The sequence below is a fragment of the Chiroxiphia lanceolata genome, chromosome 3 (assembly GCF_009829145.1).
Source record: "Chiroxiphia lanceolata isolate bChiLan1 chromosome 3, bChiLan1.pri, whole genome shotgun sequence".
Classification (NCBI taxonomy): domain Eukaryota; kingdom Metazoa; phylum Chordata; class Aves; order Passeriformes; family Pipridae; genus Chiroxiphia; species Chiroxiphia lanceolata.
The window spans coordinates 30,650,789-30,670,542 of record NC_045639.1 but is presented as its reverse complement, the minus strand read 5'-3'; the positions used below and the strand labels follow the sequence as shown (position 1 = coordinate 30,670,542).

At 34.6% G+C, this 19,754-nt stretch overlaps 1 protein-coding gene across 2 annotated transcripts in view; it reads left to right on the top strand.

Annotated features, from left to right (window-relative positions):
• DNAH8 (dynein axonemal heavy chain 8) overlaps positions 1 to 18,240 on the top strand; it is a 129,128-nt gene extending 110,888 nt beyond the window's left edge. For both annotated transcript variants that reach the window (XM_032684441.1, XM_032684439.1), the window contains 11 exons: positions 724 to 797; positions 2,980 to 3,132; positions 5,608 to 5,763; positions 7,807 to 7,923; positions 9,026 to 9,127; positions 9,500 to 9,660; positions 14,217 to 14,373; positions 14,894 to 15,046; positions 15,140 to 15,329; positions 17,139 to 17,260; positions 17,737 to 18,240. In XM_032684441.1, the coding sequence (XP_032540332.1) occupies positions 724 to 797; positions 2,980 to 3,132; positions 5,608 to 5,763; positions 7,807 to 7,923; positions 9,026 to 9,127; positions 9,500 to 9,660; positions 14,217 to 14,373; positions 14,894 to 15,046; positions 15,140 to 15,329; positions 17,139 to 17,260; positions 17,737 to 18,024 (1,673 nt within the window). In that variant the 3' untranslated portion in view covers positions 18,025 to 18,240. The remainder of the gene's footprint in view (positions 1 to 723; positions 798 to 2,979; positions 3,133 to 5,607; positions 5,764 to 7,806; positions 7,924 to 9,025; positions 9,128 to 9,499; positions 9,661 to 14,216; positions 14,374 to 14,893; positions 15,047 to 15,139; positions 15,330 to 17,138; positions 17,261 to 17,736) is intronic.
• Positions 18,241 to 19,754: the final 1,514 nt, after the last annotated feature.

Sequence of the window (19,754 nt, the reverse complement as noted above, 5' to 3'; positions counted from 1 at the left end):
TGTTTTCAGTTCTATTTTTTTTATAAATTGTTATCATTCTTCCCAGTGATGATAACTTTTTAAATCCCTATCTGTCCAACAGCTCATTTTTTAAAAAATTTTGTTAGTGTGACAATAGTATTCTCTTGTTTTAACTCTAAACTGCAGGTAATGTAAAAATCAGCAATCTGCTTACAAGATTACTTTGAAAAAAAAACAAACCCACAAGATCTGCATTTATATTACTGGACTTAATGTTTATACTATATGGAAGTTTTGAAAATTTGTGCATACAAACTGAGTTGGAAGTAGATAGATATATTCTTTATATTAGTCACATTAGAATGTTCACAAATGCAATTTTACAACTATGCATTGTGCTCATTTATGTGGCTTCATTATGTACATGTTGAGAAAAATCTATGATCATATTTCAAATGCTCTAGCATCATTAAAATTTGGCACAAATTCACATTGACAATACTAATATTAGTCACAGTTTTTCACTTCTGTAAATATTGTGGATGTTTCAATGTTATTTTACAAAATTTCATTATTTAGAAAATTTATACATTATAGCATAGTATGATGATGAAGGGATTCTACTTTGGTACATACATATTTTTGCATAAAATGTATTTAATTGTGATGTATTTGTATCACTGTTTTTTGGACTGAATTGGAATTCTTACTTTTTCTCAATAATGTAAGTTCATTAATTTTGTATTGTCAAATATGTTATAGAATGTAGGACCATCTCTATGGGTCAAGGACAAGAAGTTCATGCACGCAAAATCATAGAGGTGTCAAAAGAACAGGTGGGGAAAAGCTTTTTAGCATGCAATCTCTTTAATATTTTCATCTTACTGTCAGGCATTTCTCAGGGTGAACGTGTCTTTTTAAATGCTGGAGTTGAAAAACATTCCCCTGGGGGATGTGTATGTGACAGTGAAGTCCAAGTCAATACTTCTGGCAGCAGTGCTACTGAGCAGCATTTCAAAAGCAGTGCATTCCTTACTTATCACTATACTGTTATCCAAGGGTAAAATGACATTGAGTCCTAGTCCTATCCTGCACATCCCACCTCTTTACTGGAATTTTTTTTTCATTTTTTCCCCTCTCCTGTAAGAAATACCTAGATATTGCATAGCTTCTACTAGATAAAATGATGAGTGCACACAAAGTTTAAAGTTGTAGATACAGAAGGATATGCCTTCTCCTAATAATGCTTCATATTTTCCTCACACCTGTGCTAGTGAGGGCACCTCTTCCTCACCACCATTTGGTGTCCATTATTTGTTTCTTTAATTGTCAATCCTTTGGCTTTTAGTCTCAAAGATGTCTAAGAGTTTCCAATCAATATATAAGAATTTTTCTCTTAAATTTGATATTGTATTTTGTTATGGCAGATGATATGCTCAAACAGTAAAAACACGAAAAACCTAAGTAGCAGCTAGAGAAAGATGGTAATTGAAACCTCAAATACAATATAAAAGTTACAGCATACAGGTGGGACCTTCTGGTCAGCTGGACACTTCAAGGAATTGTGGACAGTGTTGCAAATGAAGACATACAGCCATAGTTGCCTGCAAACTCAAAATATGGTCTGTATTTTGGAGGCCTAGAGTATCTCCACTAATAGAGAGCAGAACATGAGTATTGGAATATAGATATACACCACTTTGCAAAAGGAGAAAAAAGAAATCTCTATAGCAAATGGCATTTTTTATTATGTGTAAATGAACTCATGCATCTCATATTTCTTTGTTTGTATGTCTAGAATGGTCATTTTCAACTTCCAGTTCATTGCAATGGTGAAAACTGGGTCACCCCTTCCTTTCTTTTGCCCTTAATTAAAAACATAAGAATACTCTAAACAGCATTCCAGCAGAGCTACTAGTAATAATTTCTGAACTACATGCCTAAATGCTGCAAAGATTTTATGGAGGGAGGCATTATGTGAACACCAGATTCGAAATTACAAAACAGAATAGTGAATATGAAGACAAATATCTGCCTGGGTGTTTTTGTATCTTTAGCCGAGAGTATATAATATGACTAAAACTGCTGTGCTGTGTTACAGGTTTTTTTCAAATTTTTCGAATTTTCAAAAACTAGATCTGATTCATTCTAAATGTAAGATAATTAAAGAGCTCAAAAAAGTGGATCCCCATAAAAGAAACAAAAACCCCTCCTTTTTTTTTTATATCCATCAATTCACCATAAATATTTCAATTATATTTTGTCACCAAAAGTTACTGATTTCTTTTTAAATGAGCTAAAACAAAATTGCTGAAATGAAATTACAAGCTGTAACGAAATCCACACATCACTGTTTAGAACAGATTAAATCATGTCCCATTTTAATATCAGGCTTCTGATTCATCAGGCTTCAAAAGTGATGCTATAAAAGCTGATTGAATTTAAATTCATAAGCAGAAGTTCAGAGAGATAATAATCAAACTAGAGCTTTCATGGAATTTGAGAGCTGAAGAAGATCAAAATAAGCTGAGGTTGAATTTCATGCAAAGGCTTTTATTGCAGAAAAACTAATTGCAGTTAAAAACTTTTAGAGTCTTATTACCAGCTCTTTACACTTACTTTAGATTATGTTATTAACAAATCAATTTTAAAAAAGTATATATTCCAGAAATTTCAGCTGTTACTTTTCCACTCACATTCTTTTGGATTGATGAAGGATTGCTTATCACTGGTGTTTTGCTGGGAGTGTACAGGAACTGCTTCTTTTTGCCACTAGATAGCACTGATACTTTACTTAGAATATTGAGTCTGGTGGAAATAACTTTAGCACTAACTTTTCCTATTTGATTTAGCCAATATCCCAGCATATCAAATGATAATACATATTAAGGAACAGAACAAAAGTAAAAAAAAAAATTACGTGGAAAACCAAATTGATTTTTCTATAGACCGTTGGGTTTAGTGTTATGAATAACTTGTTCTAAATTGTATATAGTAATAGTTGATATTATTATTTAGGGAGGCTGGGTGCTACTCCAGAATTGTCATCTTGGACTGGATTTCATGGATGAACTACTGGAGACACTTCTTACTGCAGAGATCCAGAATGAAACATTTCGAGTTTGGATAACTACTGAACAACATCCTAAATTCCCAATTACGCTGCTACAGGTTTGTTCAAATATTTAATTCAGATACTTCATGCCATCAATATTATTCAAATTAATCCTGTAAATGGCAGTTAAATAAATGAAGGGGGAAAAAACCAAAACCCAAGAAAAAATGGACTTATCTTGCAATGCAAATTTCACTTTTAACAGGAAGGTTACACAGAAACACTTGAACAAAAACTATTTGTTCAACACTTGAACAAAAACAAAAACTACTTTACTTGTATCCTTTTTTGCCCAACCAGATGCCTTGTGAACAGATTAATGCCCACAACTGCTCTTAGTCTCTTACAGAGAGAGATTCCCTTACCTGAAATAAAGAGTAAACGGGACAGAACACACATGGATAGCACATCTCAGAGAACATCATATACCAGGAAGTAACCTGTTTTTCTTTGGATGAACTATAAATGGCTGTTCTGTAGATCTCAAGGATATATTTTTCATCAGTACCAGGAAAATTGCCTAAACTGTTACAAAGTACATTTAAGTCACTGATGGTGGTTCCCAGCACTCTCACAGTGGGTGATAATGCTACCTAATATCTACTGTAATAGCTGTATGTTGACACTTCTGTGTTCCCTTTCCTCTTAAAAGCAGTGGAAGTCTCCTTAGTGTTTCTCATTATCTCTGAATAAAAATAGATACCACACATGATATCTAGGATGAGAAGGGAAGAAGTGTTCCTTTCTTGAATGAATCTAGAGACAACCTCCAGTAATAAGTGTCTTGTCACCATGGACTGTGTATAGAAAGGTAGCCATATGGACCTCTTATATTCTCTCAACAGCAAATGAACTCATCCTGCATCTTCAAGGGTTTTATGAACAATGAGGTATATAAACGTATGGTTTGCTAAAAGTGAGACGAGAGAACGGAGGGGGTTGCTAGATGAATCTTCACTGTATTTATCTCAAATGTTTCAAATATGATTTCCCAGTTTATAGTGTCACATTACCTGTTAAAATGTTAACATATTCAGGGGTTCCAGAAAATGCATAACTGGCAAACCAAAGCTCCTTCTCAGAAGAAGGGAGAGAATAATTTGCTTTGATTTTTTTTTAATATAGAGTGTTCATCAAAAACTGAACAGGATATCCTTTGAAATGTGGAAACTGATTTTTGAGTGTTCCCATTCAGTCCAACAGTCACATGAACACAACACGTAATACATATGTGCAGATAGGTCCTTACCCCTGGGCTGCCTGACGTTTACTACCTTTTCTGTCCATGCTACCATGTTACCCAAGCCAGACAGAAAAGTACATACTGTCGGAGCAAAAAAATTCTTAGTTTTTATTTGGTTCCTCCAGCATTTCTTAGTGTCTCAAGGCATAGAGATTCTGGTAAGGCCACTCTGTGTCTGAACTAATAGATTGAAGTGTGTCCCATGAACATTATCCAGCGCTGGAATGCCATAACACATAGGGGTAAGTAGTTACAACATTATTTGACATGAAAACCTGTGCTTACTAGCACTCTTCCAAATAATTTCCAGGTACAGTTTGATGATTAAAATTTTGTAGCCACTATTCCCATTAGGCAGTTTGAATAAAACTAAGGGGCTGTGGCAATCTAATATTACAAATGTGGATTCAATGCCTGCTGACCAGAGTCCTTGGGAATATTCTCTGGTAAATCTAATTTACTGATGTAGACGTAGCCACAGAGTCCAGAGTAGCCGCTGGAATACAAAGATCTAATCTGAGAAAAGGTGAGGTTTCTTAGTACTTACTGTGAAGTTCTGGGATCAGAAATACAACATGGTTTTTGTCATACATGCTGGATAGTTCTCTTCCATCATTCAGTCATTGAATTAGGGATAGAGAACCTTTTCGTTCTGAAAAACATGGGGACTGCTTCCACGTCATTGACGAAAATTCTCAGATCCATGGCCAAGTGTCAGTGATGGTTCTGACCAACATAAGTTAAAGGTCTATGTTCAAAACCTTTTGTGGCCTAATCTGGTATGACTGGAGAAGAGAAGGCTCTGGAAAGACCTTATTGTGGCCTTCCAGTACTCAACAGGGCCTTTAAAGAAGATGAGAACAGACATTTTAGCAGGGCCTGTTGCGATAGGACAAAGGGTTCTGGTTTTAAACTGAAGAAGGTTTGATTTAAATTAGATATAAGAAAGTAGTTATTTACAATGGGGGCAGTAAGGCAGGTGACCCTGAAAGGAAACATTCAAGGTCAGGTTGGACAGGGCTCTCACTGACCTGATCTAGTTGAAGATGTCACTGCAGGGGGTTCAGATCAGATGCCCCCCCCCCCCCTTAAAAGGACCTTTGCAACTCAAACTGTTCTATGATTCTATGTACTCATTTTATGCAGTTTATAGCTATATATCTACTTTATCTCTGCAATGCTTCAGCTATTTATGTTTTATTTATAACTAATAGTTTTGACATTTTCATGCATTGCTACTTGTGTTTCAGTAAACAAACCCAAATCCTTTATCTTTTTCACATGACAGATTGCTATAAAGTTCACAAATGAACCTCCCCAAGGTATGCGTGCCGGATTGAAAAGAACATTTTCCGGAATTAGTCAGGATCTGTTAAATGCAAGCAACCTGCCTATGTGGAAACCTTTGCTTTACACTGTAGCTTTCCTGCATTCTACTGTTCAGGTATTTCTTAAAAAGTTTGCAAATAGTGCTACAGTATATGGAGTCACTTTAATAGAGGTTCCTGAAAAAACACATTCTGATATTTATTGTAGTATCATGCTGCAGGGCTGAAGCTTTAATTTCTATAATCTATATTTCAAGGTTCCTTATTCTTTTTTTATTTTATATTTTTAAATTTTAAAAAATTTTCATACTACGAGCATTTAGAATTTGTTTTTTTTCATCTAACTTTGTCTGCCCAAAAGTTAGTCATTTGGCATAAGGGAAAAATTTCTCTTTCTGTAGTCAATAGAAATAGATAAGCCCTCTGAAACAGAAAATTAGCTGATCTGTCGCAGCTGTCTTTCCCTAAGAGTGAATATTTTTCTAGACGTGTATCACTCTTTCTGTCCACTGATTTTAAAGGCAATCCAGATGCCTAGCTTAGAGTAGCTGTCTACTTTCTAGATGGCTAAATTTAAATAAAATTCTATCACTCTGCATCTAGTTTTTATCTTACCTGTGTCAACGTGTTTTCTACATTAATTCCAATGTGAGAACAATAATATCTATACTTCGTATTTTAAAGATATATAAGTTTTGAGTTCATAATACATACCAAAAATCTGAGCTCTTTCAATGCACCTTCTTTTCATCAAGGATCTCAAAATAGTTATAAACCACTATTTGAGCCTTAGGCTCCATTGAGCAGCTCGTATTTTCAGTATAGGGAGATGGTGAGAGAAGGACAATTTGTTGATGTTTCCTATTAAGATATGGTATTCTGCATTATTTTCCTCCTTCTACCTTTTAAACAGTGAAAAATTTGTTCTGTGTACTGCCTCAGGATTATACTGTTCTTTTGGAACCAGAAGATCTAGGCTTCTTCAACCCATCAGTATTTTTAAAACTATGACAGCTATTCATCTGTTAAGAAATTTTATTTATGAATTGCCAATCAATAAGCAAAATATACATTGTTCTGCCTTTAAACTGACCGATTCTTAGTATCCTTTGGTGACAAGATCATTATGATAAATATAGCTTAAGAAGTAATTCACAAAATTTGGCAGAAAATCATTTTACCTTTCTGCAGGGTATTATTGTTAATGCTGTCTCATCTGCTTATAAGCAATATTTGATTTTGAAAAAGAAAAGAGCTTTTTTTTCCAGTTCTAGATCTTTTTAAATATTGTAGCTAGGGTACTTAAATGTTACTTCAGATGTCAAAGACTGTCAGTCATTGGTGACCTGGTAATATAAACTCTGATAATTATGTTATCACTTAGTTAATTTTAAAATGTCATTTATGCATTTAATAAATGTCAGCACTATTCAGCAATTTAGTTCTTAATTTCTTGGATTAATTTGTTCTACCTTCTGAAAAAAAATCATTGAGCGATTTAACTGAGGTGACTGTAACAAAGTTGTGAGAAATCTAATAGTGTTGAATGTTTAAAATGTTTGGGCTACAGAACATATTCTCTTACTTTTATAGTCAACTATTTTTCTGTTACCACAACTGTTATAATTTTATTTTCAAAGAGATATGAAATAATAAATTTAAGTAATGTAATGGTGGCAGCCTTATAATAAAGTGGTGGAATTTTGAAACCATACATTGAAACGATACGACATAAGAAGCAACCTAGAAGCCTTTGGATGACTGAACATAAATACAGGAGCTTGAAAATTTGAACCTATCATTAGTAGACAGTATATGTAAAAAGAAGTTGAAAACTGTAAAATTCAGAATTAATTAATTACTTAATATATAAAGCTCATCATCCAAATAGACACGAGACATTGCAAACCTATGACTGATACACTGATTAGTAAAGCTAGCAATGAATTATTCTGTTGCTTTTTCTATAATTATTTATCTCTTATGGTGTAACTTAATATTAACTGTATTATTGACATGTATGAAAACCATTTCCTATGCTAACTTTCTTCACCAGTTCAAATCTTTACTCTGCTGTTACTATTATTATTGAACTTTAATAAGGAAAAAAAATTATTAGTTGTTTCATAAATATACTTGGTTTTAATTTTATTCCTAAGGAGCGACGCAAGTTTGGGCCTCTGGGTTGGAATATTCCCTATGAATTTAACTCAGCAGACTTTACAGCCAGTGTTCAGTTTATACAAAATCACCTAAAAAAATGTGACATCAGGAAGGTATGTACTAAAATTTGCATACAGTATATTTAATTGCTTTGTATGGCATCAGCAATTGTTTTTTCCTCATGTTACTATTTGTCATAGTTTATTCATTGCTATCCTTTCAGTGCAACTTCAAATGATCAAAGTTTCAAGTTCTTTGCAAGACAATCAAGCTTAAATATTTTGTGTGCTGTTATCCATGTAAAAATACGTAGCTTTTAAGAACTTAAGAATTTGATATTGTTTTTTCTCACTTCTATATCTAAAATTACCAAGTCTATACATTATCTGTTTTGGAAACGGCTACCATTTGGTTTTCTACTTAGCAAGGAATAGCCATTCCTTGCAAAGCAGCACTTGGCTAATAGAGAAAGATGAGAAATAGGGAGAAGGTGGGGAGAAAGGTGAGAGGCAGTAGCAGCTGAGAGTGATTTCAGGTCACACAAGAAATAATGAAATAAATTATATATATTTTAGATATGTAATGACATATTACTTCTAGACAGTAAGCCCTACAAGGAGAGGGTGAAGGAGCTGGGGTTGTTCAACCTGGGAGAGAGGAGGCTCAGGGGAGACCTCATCACTCTCTACAGCTCCCTGAAAGGAGGTTGTAGCCAGATGGGGTTGGCCTCTTCTCTCAGGGAACTAGAGACAGGATGAGAGGACATAGCCCCAAGCTGCATCAGGGGAGGTTCAGGTTGGACACCAGAAGGAATGTCTTCATAGGAGGGGTAGTTAGGCATTGGAATGGGCTGCCCAGGGAGGTGGTGGAGTCACCATCCCTGAAGGTGTTAAAGAAATGACTGGACATGGCACTTAATGCTGTGGTCTAGTTGACAAGTTGGTGTTTGGTCAAAGGTTGGACTAGATGATCTTAGAGGTCTTTTCCGACCTAAATGATTCTGTGATTATATATTTATATTAGGAGGATCAAACCCAACTCTTCTATTAAATTACAGAGTTGAGTTCAAAAAATACATTGGAAAATATTATTTTCATATGATCTTTTCAGGTTGTATTTCAGAGCCTTATGACCTTCAGATGATATTGAAATTACTGGACACCTTCTTCTTACATATTATAACTACAGTCTTTCATTTACTTTACTTTCATCCAGGGGATATCATGGAACACAGTACGCTACATGATTGGAGAAGTACAATATGGAGGCCGAGTCACAGATGACTATGATAAGCGTCTTCTTAATTGCTTTGCAAGGGTAGGAGACGTTGGAAATAGTTATTTCTCATTTTTATTAGCAGTTGCAATACAGAAATCAAAATACCTTCTTTCTGCTGAATACGCATTTCACCAGTTTATAAGACTGTTCAAAGTAAAATGAGTTTTTCAAAACATCATTCTTTGGCAGTGAGGTTCCTCCTTAGTGAGGAGCAGAAACTTAAAAAGACTTAGTGGGAATTCAAACTTAGCAGACAGAATTCTTAATGTTTTACTTCTGTATTGAAGTAAAATTAGATGTAGTAGCTGAAATAAGAACCCTAATTGCCCAAGAACAAAAATGAAATTAAAAAGCCCTGTAAGTAGCAAAGTAACTGTTGGGTTTTTTTTTTCTCCCCTGGATTTTTCACAGGTATGGTTTAATGAAAATATGTTTGAGAGTGATTTCTGTTTTTACACTGGATATAAAATTCCAGTGTGCAAAACCCTGGAACAGTACTTTGAATACATCCAGTTACTCCCTGCCATGGACAGCCCAGAGGTCTTTGGTCTCCATCCTAATGCTGATATTACGTAAGTATGTCTCAACATATTGAAAAAAGAGAACGTTTCTTTTAGTGTTTGGAAACAAGTCTCTATCAAATGTTCAAGTAAAGTGTATTTTTCATAGGAAACTTAGGATTCATGTGAATTTCACTACTGAAGTGGAACACTTTCTGTGTATGCACGTGGTTATGAATGCAGTATCTTCAGCTACATTTTTCAAGTTGTTTTGAAGCAGTTGGAATTTTTGCTACTTAGTCTTCATGGTTTTACAATTTTTTTAAAATTGAAATAATTATAATGAACATATGATACAAACTTCTATACGGTTTAATTAAAGTTTCTAATATTTGCCTTCTGTTCCAAAGTAGTATATTATTTTTCTGTGCACACTTTTTAAATGGTTCTTTGTATTGTCATTTGCTTTACAAACATGTCTTTGGATGCAACTACGAATTGTTGTTGCTGTCAGTCCTGCCATTTCCATTATTTAAAGAAGACTTTTCAACTGCACCAACTACTAACTCCATTTAAACTTTGACTTGGTTCACTTTCATTCCAAATAATTTGTGTAACAGCTTAACTTTTATTTCCTTTTAATATTACATGCCCTGTGAAAGGATATGAGCATCATCATATTTTTTTCACTGAAGTTCATAATAATTCTGCCATGAATTATTGCATTTCCATTATGTCCACATTCACTGTTTCTTAACATAGCATTTTTGTACTTTAAACAAAACAAATGTTATTCAAATGCAGAGCTGCTGTGAAAATAATATATAACATTTATAATATATATATTATATGTAATAACATATATAATATAACATTTTTGGACAAAACAATAATTTCCTACCATTTTTCAGCCTCAAAGTCGAGAGGCTGATGCCATATCAAGAGCCTAGTATTCTAAGCATGCTGTGAGAACAGTACACAGTTTTATTGTCAGCTCTGCCTAGTACCATTGTTAATATATACTTGTGAAGTAAAGAATCTAAGAGTAGATTCTGTTTCAAGTCATTCTCTGATACTTGCAAGACCTCCCTTGCAGAATTGATTAAAGAAGAGCCAAGACTTAACAGAGAACTAAACAAAGTCTTGAAGAGACACCTGCTTTAGATCCAAAATTAGGCTTGTAGGAGAGCTAATTTATAGGAGGAAACTTGGGACTAACACTGTTGGGGGAGCTTTTGTAAATAGAAACAGTGCTTTGATTTCTCTTTACTACTGAGTTTTTCTTTCTTCCATTTGGTACCTCAGCGTATTCCTACTGCTTTAGTTCTTTTATTTTTTTTTTTTTAATTTTCCTTTATAGGTATTTTTTTAGAATTTGGAGAAAATGTTCAACAGTTTCATGCTTTTTTTCCATGTTTAATCACGTTTAATCTGTTATAGGCAATTATGCACAGATACTGTGTCTGAATTTTATTTTTGATACAAACCAAATGGATTAGCATCCCATACAATATAAAAAGTTCAAATTCTCCTTAAAATATCCTATCAAGTCATCTCATTGTATGTAAAAGGCTAACTGCTAGAACTGGAACCCTGAGAGAGCCAGGACCTCTCCAAGTTCCTATTACTGAGGACAAGACGTTATCTCTCCAATTTACTGTGACAGTTTTACAGTTCAGCCAAAAACTCAATCTGTTGGTTCTAACTGTAAAGCTTCATTGAATTTCAATGCTTTCACTTAGGATTAACACCTGAAGTCAGAGAATGATTTTAACTTGCTATGTGAATCATAGCCTCTGCAAAAACAACATCATTAACAGGTATCTGAGTGGGAAAGGAATATTCTGACAATCTTCTCTGAAAACCCTGTCCCAGTTTGTTCTCTACTGAAGCCTTAAATGTAACTGAATTTTTGTAAAGATACTGCAAGCTGCTATTAACCAACTGAAGACAGAGAAGAATCTCCCATTGTCCCTTGGTGAATGCAAGGTTGTGAACACCCTGCTGCAATAGATATTGCTGTTTTCTACACAAAGCTGAGGCAATGTTCCTGTCACACTGCATTTTTTCTCAATTTTAACTTCCAGTACAGAAAATTCCTGATGGCACTGACTCCAACTATCTAACTGTGCTAGGTTTTCACATCCAAACTCTTAGAAAAATATTCCTAATAATGCTTTTTGGAGTAAATCAAAATTCATAGAAAATTAATTCTTTTTTTCTTCTTATGACACAATTTGCTTTACAATGCTATTTCAGGGAAAAACAATATAAACAGGTATTGAGTGCTTCATCTTACATACCTACTTTTAGACAACACTGACACTATAAATGAGATTAACTTAATGTTGCTGTAGCTTCATTCATGGTTACCCAAGACTTCCTTTACTGTAACAGAGAAAAATAAATCCTTGTAAAGCGCAATTTCTCTGGTCATAAAGCAGACATCTAAAATACATGAGCTGAATTGGGCTATCTAGACAAAATCTGTTTTGTAGGCATCTACACTTAGATGTCCACATGTGATGAGGGTCACCCCATGATGTATAACTGATTTTCTTCTCAGGAATATGGTACTTCCTCTACAAACCTATGAGATGGTTTTTTTCATTATTGTTTGCATCTATATTTCAACATTTTATTTGCAATCTAAAGGAAAGTTTCTAACAGTTTTCCAAAGCCCAGAAAAATTTTGTTTCAGAGTGGTTTTTATGTTCAATGTGTCCCAGTGGTATGTGAATGAATTTTCTTCTTTTTATTCTAATCTCACTTTCACACTGGAACATTATTTTCAATAATGTTCACATTGAGATACTTCTTTTTGTCTTTTCTATTTTATTTACAAAAAAATTATTCTTCTTCAAACTGTAATTATTATTTTTACAATATTCACAAAATTTCTCCTCTTCAGAAGATTCTTACCTTGTGTCATTCAAGAAAGAAATATTGCTAACGTTTGATTCTGTTACTTTAATGTTATTTTTCAAAGGCTGTTCTCTCCTTTTCCCCAAAGTTTTTCTTTTTAAAATTGTTTCTATTTTTGTTTAGACTGAGGGAAAGACTATTTTTATAATTCTGTAATATATTATAATTTAATTGATGTAATAATTGGGGAACCTATTCCTTCTACGTAAAATAGTCCAATAGCAGTATTGGAAGAACAGTACTCGCAGTGTGAAGAGGAAGGTGCACATCTCTCTTATCACTACTTGTTAAATAAGCAAGACACAGACAAAGGTTACAGCCACCAGTATGTCATCCAAATTAGCAATGAAGTCACAAGTCCGAGAGAAATTTTATTTTATCTTTGCCACTCATATGTGGTCTTGAATAAATCTTTCATTCTTTAAATGGGGCCATAAATTGAAAAAAAGATTGAGAGTTTTGAGTCTAAAGTCAAGAGTTGTTAAAAATCGTTAAAGCCCTACCATTCCTACATTTAGAAGCGGAAATTATATTCTCTGAGAAGCAAACTCCCAGTAGTATTTCTTCTGTATTTCTGATATATAGTTTTTATAATTGAGTTCACAAAAAAATTTAGTTTAACTACTGTGGTATGTAGCTTCTTTAGTTTTGTGATACTATCTCCAAAGCTTAGATGCTTTAGAAGTTCACATGTTCTATCCTTGGTTTCATGTCTTATATAATTAGGTATGACAAAGTAATAGAAGGAATGGGTGTTGCATGAAAGTTGAAAAGTAAAACTGACATGCAAAACTATGCTTTGAATCAGTGTAAATTTATGTCCTACGTCAGACTCAGGATGTATGTTCCTTGTGTACCTAATTCCATAAGGTAAAAGTAGGTATTGCTAGTACTCCAGTATCTGTTTTCTTTCTTATTGCCTCTCATAGGTCTACAACACTGGAAAGCACTGTAACAAAAATACTCCTATAATTCTACTTGTACTGAAGGATTGACATGGTCTACTATTTTTTATCATCCAATGCCACACAAATTTAGTTCACTTTTTTTGTACTGATTCAGAACATAAATTTACATTAGCACTGCCCAAGCTTCATTATGGAACACAACATTTCAACCTGCAGTGCTGTAAATCTAGCAACTCTTATCATTAATCTGGAAATACTTCAAAGCAGAATGAATTTAGTAATTAATAAAGGGGCAGCTTTGCAGAGTTATACCTCCACCTTTTCCTTCTTCTGTATTTCACTTTTAAGAAGTAGCTGAGGGAAATATTGTTTCTTTTTATGAAATTTTTGTTGCTTCTTCCCAACAAATAGCTATTTAGAAGTTCTTATCAGAAACATGCCATTTTCTTCCCTTCCCTCAGAATCTCTAGAAATGCTGTGATAGGTTTTTCTGCCACCTCACAAACTTAGTTTGCAGATCTCCTTCTTATCCCTCAATTAGAAAAACATCAACTGTATAACAGGGTATGTGGAGGGAAGCTCATACCATTTACAGCCATGGAAAACCAAACATTGTTCATGATTAGTGTGTTAAACTTGTTGCAGAATGCCAAGGAAAACAATTTTGTGTGAGTTTTGATTTGACTTTATGACACTCTATGTTTTTTCTCAACTTGCAGGTTGTGTGTTCTACAAAGTTATGACTAACTATTAAAAAATCCTATGTAATTTATAACATATTTCTTATCCTCTCAGATACCAAAGAAATACATCAGCTGATGTTTTAGATACTATTACCAACATTCAGCCTAAAGAAAGTGGTGCAGGATCTGGAGAAACTCGTGAATCAGTTGTTTATCGTTTAGCTGAAGACATGCTAGAGAAACTTCCTCCAGATTACAAATCTCATGAGGCAAGCTAATTTTAGTTTTGTCTTACTGTTCTCTCTGTTGAGTTTTCACATAAGACATTCCAAAAAAGAAACACTGAACTGTAACGAAAGGTCATATAGCTAGTAGCAGATTCAAGTAAGGAACCAACAACATTTTTTCTGTCAGTATGAATTGGTATGAGGCTTTGCTATTTAAAATCAAGGCATCTAACAATTGGTCATGCAGATATGTCATGGATACTATGCCTGGACTTCCAAATCTACTTGTGAAAACATAGGAAAAAATCAGTCTTCGCTTTTTGTGCAGCAGTCCCCTGCGCCTTCTGGGTGAAGTCCTATTCTAGTAAAATCGTGTGTAATTGGGTAGTATCGGACAAAAAATAAAAACTGCAACAGTTTTAAGGGGATAAATTTTAATTGAATAATATACAGATCTAATATTTATTTTTCTGAACACACTGAAAGTTAGAATGTTTTATACGACAACAGCATTTCAACAATTTAGACTTAACTAAATTCCTTCTGTGCTTTTATATTTTAGGTAAAAGCTCGTTTAGTTAAAATGGGGCACCTTAACTCTATGAATATTTTTCTACGTCAAGAAATTGACCGCATGCAGAAAGTGATCACCATTGTCCGCAACAGTTTGAATGATCTGAAATTAGCCATAGAAGGAACTATTGTTATGAGTGAGGCAAGTAAAGCATATTTACTACGTATGGAATATTGTGTTTTAAACTATTACCTTGATTGCTTTACTTTGGATATTATTATTTCATTGCTTTAGAATTTAAGAGATGCACTTGACAATATGTATGATGCTCGAATTCCTCAAGTATGGAAAAGAGTATCTTGGGATTCTTCCACACTTGGCTTCTGGTTTACTGAACTTTTAGAAAGAAATGCTCAATTGTCTACTTGGATATTTCAAGGAAGACCAAATGTGTTTTGGATAACTGGATTCTTTAATCCACAAGGTAAGGGTACTGAAAGGACTTGAATAGTAATGTATGTAATAATAATGTAATGATTATACTACATATCTCATTTAATATTACATGTAGAAAAGATATTTTCATTGCTGCCAGAATATGTCATAGAAGCCAAAAGACAAATGAGTTCAGAAAAGAGATTAGATAAAGTCCCGGGAAACAGGTCCAATGGTAGCCATAAACATAATTGTCCAAACTTAACCTTTGAGTTGTGAGGTCCCTAAGCTCCAGATTGCCAGAATCTGGAAGAACATAGAAGGGAAAGGATTTATGTGTCATTTTGCCTGATGTAATGTTATTTCACTAAGCATCTGCCTTTGTCTAGTGTCGGAGACAGAATGCTGGTACAAGTGGTCTCCAAGTGGAGAGCAGTGACAGTGGCATTCCTCTGGGGTTGGAATTGGGACTGGTGCTAACATCTTTGTCAGCAACATGGACATGAGATTGAGTGCACCCTCAGCGAGTTTGCTGACAACACCAAGCTCTGTGATGCAGTTGACATGCTGGAGGGAAGGGATGCCAGTCAGAGGGACCTGGACAGGCTGGAGAGGTGGGCCTGTGCGAACACTGTGAGGTTAACAAGGCCAAGTGCAAGGTTGGGGCAAGCACAAGCACAAGTACAGGCTGGGTGGAGAAGGTATTGAGACCAACCCTGAGGAAACGGACTTGGGGGTGTTAGCTGATGAGTTCAACATGACTTGGCAATGCACACTTGCAGCCCAGAAGGCCAACCATTTTAATTAGGATTAAACTCTGAAATTCTTGAATATTTTATGAGTTACCTTTGCTTTGTGATGCTTTTGTTCCTACCGGGCTTCCTGTGACCAGGACTGTAGAAAGTACTAATATCAAAATTTTTTTAGAGCCAATCTCATAAACAGTTGAGGTGCCTGGAGCACATCCAAATTATCATTAAAAGGTGGTATTGAGATGCCAGTCAAAACATCACTCCATTTGTATCATAAATGGCACAGCTGGTAAGCACACTGATCTCTGGTGATTCGAGAGCAGCACTCATGCTGTAAGATAATGGACCAAATTCTTTTGACCAAAGGAAACATTTAGCCTAATACCCAACAAACCTGAGACACAGAGAGTCTCAAATTTTACTATTGCTTCAACATCTGTGTTCAAAACAAAGAGTAGTCCTGCAGCTGGAGAGAGGTCTGCTAAGTGCAAAAGTTGTGCTACGTTTAGGGTTGAAGTAAATATAGTTATTGTAATCATAATACTGCTCACCAGGAAATTCACTCCAAAGCGTGCAGTTCTCTATTTTAACTTCTCTTTCTTTGTCTCAATCTCTTTACAACAATTCCAAGTAGTTCTTCATCTGGTAGCATAAAATAGCAGCTACTGAGTTTTTAGTGACTCCACTGACATCTTTTCCCACACATAGAAACAACCAGGTATTTGCTACTAGTGTTTCTATTTTTGTAGCTTTTTCTTTTATAACACACCCAAACCTCTTTGCTGCTCAGTTTTTTGTCATCTTGTGCTTAAACTATTCAGCCCTTTACCTCTAAAGACTAATTTAATTTAAAAAAAGGGGAAAAAACCCCACAAAAGTATGTGCCATTTAAAAATCTTTTTCTCGGTGTAATGCATTCTATACCACTTTTGTCATTTGTTCCTATTTTTGTCCCAAAGCAATATTTCTATCTTAACCAGGGTGCTTTTCTTCAATAGAACTCTGACTATAAGTTCAGTGAAGAACCATGCTTGTAACCAAATAAGATTTTTTTTTTTTTTTGATCATGTGAGATAAATACTAAATCTCTGGCTTAATTTCTCAAGGATTCCTGACAGCAATGAAACAAGAGGCAACTCGAGCGCATAAAGACTGGGCTTTAGATAAAGTCGCAGTACATAATGAGGTGCTGAAGCAAACCAGAGAAGAAATCACAGCACCTCCTCCTGTATGTATGCCATGCAGAGATGTTTCAGTTTTAATTTTGGTATTTAGTTTATATTACGCATCATTGAGTCGTTTTGGATTGATAGAGGACAAAGTTACTCTTGCCTTCACCTTGCTGGTTTTGCACAGAAGAAAAATACTAAGTATGAAGATTTTATTTTCTTAAGCTAGAAAAATATTTTTTTAAAACAACTATCTAATTGTACCACTTGTTAATTTTTTTATTTATATTAAGCTTTAGATGAAATTTTGTAGGATATAGACTTTATTAAACAACTTTTATTGCCATCCATTTCAGCAACATTATTTTCTTAAAAAGGATGATATCATAGTTTAAGATTACATAGTTAGAAAAGATTCAATGTTAGATATTTTTTACTATAAAATATATATTCCATTTAATGGTTTAAGACAATACCTCATTTTAGAAAACAGATGTTTTATTTCATGTGGTGTATCTGCTTACCCTTCACACAGGAAGGAGTATACATCTATGGGCTCTACTTGGAAGGTGCAGGCTGGGAGAAACGAAGAAGCATTCTCGTTGAATCTACACCAAAGGTTCTTTTTGTCCAGCTGCCTGTGCTGCATATGTTTGCTGTTGATTCAACCAAACCTAGGGATCCCAGGCTCTATGTTTGTCCGCTTTACAAAAAGCCCATGAGGACAGATTTGAACTATATTACAGAGGTCTATTTAAAGACAGTAAAGTCTCCAGACCACTGGATATTGAGAGGAGTGGCTCTTCTGTGTGACATCAAGTAAGCTGTTCTTCATACCAGAACAGAAATGGAATATATGACACAGGTCACAAATGATATGTGTAATTCTTCTACTGCTTTGTTTTGGTGGCTATTTGTCATTATACTAGAAATTTCATTTCAGTCTTGGCTTACTGATTTTTTTCTCTGCTTTCTGTAAATTCAGTTTGCCTTGGCTATTTGTTAGTAGTCTTAAAGTAAAGTTTTCCAAATAAGTTCACTGATTGTAGTCTTTGATATTTCTATTGTATTACTTAAAAAGGAAATAATACAATTAATGTCAAATAAAATAGTGCTATACCTTAAAAAAGAAAAACTTTGATTTTTCACATTCTTTCACATATACAGCTTTTAGCTTGTGTTTCAGTGACATATGATGACAACAGAAGACAATAGAACATAACAAAATTTAAAATCTCCTAGATGCAAATTTAAATTCCTGGATTCTACATGATATACACATTATTTTCTTTGAGCCTTGAGGAAACTTTAGGACAGAAAAATATATTTGATCCATATTTTTCACTTGGGCTTTCTCAGGGCTTACTTGTTCTTGTTACACTATCTAGATTAGAGCAAAATTACACTAGAAATGTTTGTGTCTGGAATATCTGACAGAGACCACCAGTATGTTCTCTGTCAAGTTTAGCTGTGTGGGAACAGCTACAGAAGTAGAACAGTTCCAACTACTTAACATGGATTTTTTAAAATTAAATTAGAGAACCAAATTATATACAATTTTATCTGCATTTCATTTTAGCTATAAAATACAGGTTGCAGTCCTTGGAATGGCTGTCACAACATTATTCTGTGATGATCCTAACCATGAATTTTCCAGACATAGTTAGTAATATACTAATTCTACTTATCTAATACTTAACAAGATATGCAGTCTACACTATCTCTTTAATAATCAGAAAAGTTTCTTCCTTCAAACAGCTTTATTTGGCAATATGGTTTTTCACTTACACTCCATGACTCCTTTTGCTGTTCAAATACATCTGCTGTGGCAAAGTGCAGCTACTACTTGAATTCCTGGTTATCTGGTGGGATGGTAAAAGTTTCTTCCTCAAGTTAGAATCCTGTGGCTTTCTGCTGGAGGTCACCATCCCAGGATATCCACTTGCAGAAAGTCTATGGCATACAGAAAATTACAATATATAGACACAAAATCATGAGCAGAGTAAGAAAAAGGAAGATCTCCAAATGCAATTAAGTAAATAATTTCTTCTCTCTAGACTTAGGTCCAAATACAAGAAACCAGCTAAGGTGTTAGATAACTTCTATGATTTCTTTGTATTTTTAAAAGTTGTACTACAGAACTACACCTGCAAAGAAGGAAAAAAAAAATTTAAGTTTGCAACTGCAAGAGATTTTGCTCCAAGTAATCAAAATATTGGTGACAGTACTTGTGGTGAGTTGACCAGTAGCTAAGTACCTGCCCAGTTTCTTGCCCCTTGCTGTTCTGCCCCAGAGGACAGGGGAAAGAATTGCAAGAGCAGAAGCTGAAAACATGGGGGTCAAGATGAAGACAGTTTAATAAGTGAGGGAAAGCTGCGCACACAAGCAAATCAAAATAAGGAATTTATTTACTGCTTCCCACTGGCAGCAGATATTTAGCCACTTTCTGGGAAGAGCGTCTGCAGACATAATGGTTACTTGGTAAGACAGATTCAATAAGAACAAATGTATCTCCCAACCTTCTCCCTTCCCCAAGTCTCTGGTGCTGAACAT